At 50.1% G+C, this 2,792-nt stretch overlaps 1 protein-coding gene across 2 annotated transcripts; it reads left to right on the plus strand.

The window, feature by feature from the left end:
- The first annotated feature begins 221 nt into the window (after positions 1 to 221).
- LOC134414012 (UDP-N-acetylglucosamine transferase subunit ALG13 homolog) lies at positions 222 to 2,576 on the plus strand. 2 transcript variants are annotated; one of them, XM_063148012.1, is made up of 5 exons: positions 222 to 302; positions 705 to 870; positions 1,048 to 1,183; positions 2,120 to 2,132; positions 2,478 to 2,576. In XM_063148012.1, the coding sequence occupies exons 1-5, from the start codon at positions 222 to 224 to the stop codon at positions 2,574 to 2,576; spliced, it is 495 nt and encodes a 164-aa protein (XP_063004082.1). The 2 variants fall into 2 exon arrangements, with proteins under 2 accessions (XP_063004082.1, XP_063004081.1); XM_063148011.1 differs by lacking the exon at positions 2,120 to 2,132 and having other exon boundaries at positions 1,048 to 1,202.
- The last annotated feature ends 216 nt before the right edge of the window (positions 2,577 to 2,792 follow it).

The raw sequence follows: 2,792 nt of genomic DNA on the forward strand, positions 1-2,792 counted from the left end.
ACCCATGAAGAGAAGCCACGGTAGGGGACAAGGAGGGACAAGGAGGGACAAGGAAGGACAAGAAGGGACAGGAGGGTCAGGGAGGAACAAGGAGGGACAGGGAGGGAAGGAGGCATTCCCACCTGCCCCGTCCCTCTCCTCAGCCCTGCCGCCATTTCGGGAGCTCTGTGCGGGCGTGCGGCTCCCCCTGGCGGCCTCACAGCCGTCCCGTCCCGGTGGCCATGAAGTCCATGTTCGTCACCGTGAGCACCACCAGCTTCGATGAGCTGATCGCCGCGGCCCGCTCCCCGCCCGCGCTGCAGGTCAGTCGGCCGAGACACCGACACCGGCCCTGGCCCGGGCCTGCCCTCCCGGGGCTGGCGCCTGTGCGCCGCGGGCTGCCCTGCCCTCCCTGCCGCATCCCGGCAGCAGTGCCGGGGCGCCTGAGGGCGCCGTGGCGGTTCGGGGGTGCCCGGCGGAGAAGCATGAAGTGTTGCTTGAGGAAGGGGAGGGACGGCCTGTGGGACGGGGGGGGGGGTGTGATACCGGGGCCGGGGCCGTCTGGAGCTGGGCACAGCCCTCACACAGCCTCTCTATCCCCGCCTCATCCCCTTCGTTCCACCTCCGTCATCCCCCCCTTCTTCTCCTTCTCTCTCTCCGTCCCCCCTCCCCACCATCTTCTCCGCCCCCCTTATCGCCTCCATCCCCCGGTGCCCTGCCCGCAGGCACTGCAGAGCCGCGGGTACCAGAAGCTGGTGCTGCAGGCGGGCTGGGGCTCGCTGCCGCAGCCGCAGCCCAGCAGCAGCCCGGCCGCGGCGGTGGAAGCGTTCCGGTTCAAGGACTCGCTGGCTGAGGAGCTGCAGAGCGCAGACCTGGTCATCAGCCACACAGGTACAGCCCGGCTGCTTCTGGGGCTGCGGGAGCTCCGTGGGATGAGGTCTCTTCAGCCCGGGGTGAGCTGGCTGGGAGTGCTGAGCTCCACAGCTGGGTTGTTCAAGAGGCTCCCCTCTTTCAGCAGCGAGTAGGGGGATATTTGATCTCTCACCATGTTTTCTGTTCCTCTTGTAGGTGCTGGTAGCTGCCTGGAGACTCTAGAGAATGGAAAACCACTAATAGTAGTAATAAATGACAAGCTGATGAACCATCAGCTTGAGCTGGCCAAACAGCTGCACAGAGATGGCTGTGTCCTCTACTGTAACTGCAGGTATGGAGCTGCTGGGGCTGTTCCTGCTGGGCAAGAGCATTCAGTCCATGTGACTGCACAGCTGAGAACGCAACAAGGTAATTTACATCCTTCTCTGTCATCTCCATCTGGATATTACATTTTCCAGAGTGAATAGACTAACACTATGTAGAAATTTACCACACTTACCAAGCTTTTTTACCACAATAATTATTTTTTTACCACTTATAAATATTTTTTCATTTGAGGTAACATATATTTAGATTAAAAAAAGAAAAACACTTCAGGGGATTAATAAAGCAGATATAGATTTTATCTGGTTAGTAACTTTAAATACCCCTGTCTTTCAGGTACTCATTCAGGCTGCCCTTTTAACCAAACTTCCTGAATCCACCATACCATCTGACAAGTAGTTTCACAGATCCACTGCCTGTCACTTCAGGAGCAAAATTTAAACTAAACTAACAAAAACACACAAAAAACCCCCTACCCCACAAGCAAACAATGTGTGAAAAAATCCCACCATCACCAAAACTCCTAGCTCCTTTTTTTAGAGTTCATCCTGACTCCTGTTGGGTTTATTTCTCCTCCTGGTTTTGACTGTATCTTACTGTTTTCTCTTTACTCATGATTGACTCCACTCTAAAAATAAAAGATGACTTTTAAACTGAAGGCAGAAAAAATGTAACGCCCTTTACTTAGTCTGCATCTTGTTCCTTTGCCTTGCAAGCAGAGTTTCCTATGTTTCAGACGAGCTTTCTGAACAGACCAGGCCTGGCATTCATTTAAATTGAGCAAGTTTCCTAAACTTATTATCTTGGTGCTTCTGTCAGCTTTGGAATATTTATTTCTTTGTGTTGGGCAGTGCCAAGCATTCGAGCCTTATTTGCAGCCTGATACTAGCAAGTGACAGATTGATGTAGCTGTTCTTTCTGACCCTTTCTGTGATCAGGGGAGAACTCTTCCATGTGTTCAAATAGGATGGATTTCCTCTTATGGTTTATGGAGCAGAGCCTCAGATCTTGCTCAGTCTCCCAGCACTGTGACCACAGAAGATTAAAAAGTGTCAAAGTTGAGTTTGTCTCAGAAAGCTGATGGAAGTGTGTTCTCAGCAAGGCTCCCTACCAGCCAGTGCTGGCTGGGGCCTGCTGCTCTGGGCATTCTCTTCCTTTCCATATATATCCTTATTTAATATTTCCATGCTAAAGAATTATGTATGGATGCATAGAAAGAAAATTGTATTTAAAATTTTCCCATGGGGTGGCTATTTCTTTAATTTTTGCTTTTGGTCTCTTTTTACTGCACTCTTGTGGAGACAATGCAGTCAATGAACTTGTCAGCTTTTAAACCTTTTCCTCCTGGACAGCCAGAAAAGTTTGCTTCATTCTTGAATAAAGTTCTTGGGTTACAATAAACAAAACAGAGAAATAAAAAAGTTGGAACAAAATGTGTCATCTCCTCCACTTAAGATCTGCAGCTGGGCCAAACACTCAAAGAAAATTTCATTTAATATTAACTGATATTAGTGTCAAACTCATTCAGCTTTATGCATAAAAGAGTACAATGCCAATAAGGAGGGAGTATGGACTGTCGTGCGGCATGGACAGACATATTTCTGTCACAAAAGCTG

The sequence above is a fragment of the Melospiza melodia genome, unplaced genomic scaffold (genome assembly GCF_035770615.1).
Source record: "Melospiza melodia melodia isolate bMelMel2 unplaced genomic scaffold, bMelMel2.pri scaffold_88, whole genome shotgun sequence".
Classification (NCBI taxonomy): Eukaryota; Metazoa; Chordata; class Aves; order Passeriformes; family Passerellidae; genus Melospiza; species Melospiza melodia.

Excerpts from the sequence above, each read along its gene's own strand:
- LOC134414012 (XM_063148011.1), top strand. The coding sequence starts at position 222 with ATGAAGTCCATGTTCGTCACCGTGAGCACCACCAGCTTCGATGAGCTG. Across the intron at positions 303-704 it reads GCTCCCCGCCCGCGCTGCAG|GCACTGCAGAGCCGCGGGTA; the intron begins GTCAGTCGGCCG and ends CCCTGCCCGCAG. Across the intron at positions 1,203-2,477 it reads GGTATGGAGCTGCTGGGGCT|ACAATGCAGTCAATGAACTT; the intron begins GTTCCTGCTGGG and ends ACTCTTGTGGAG.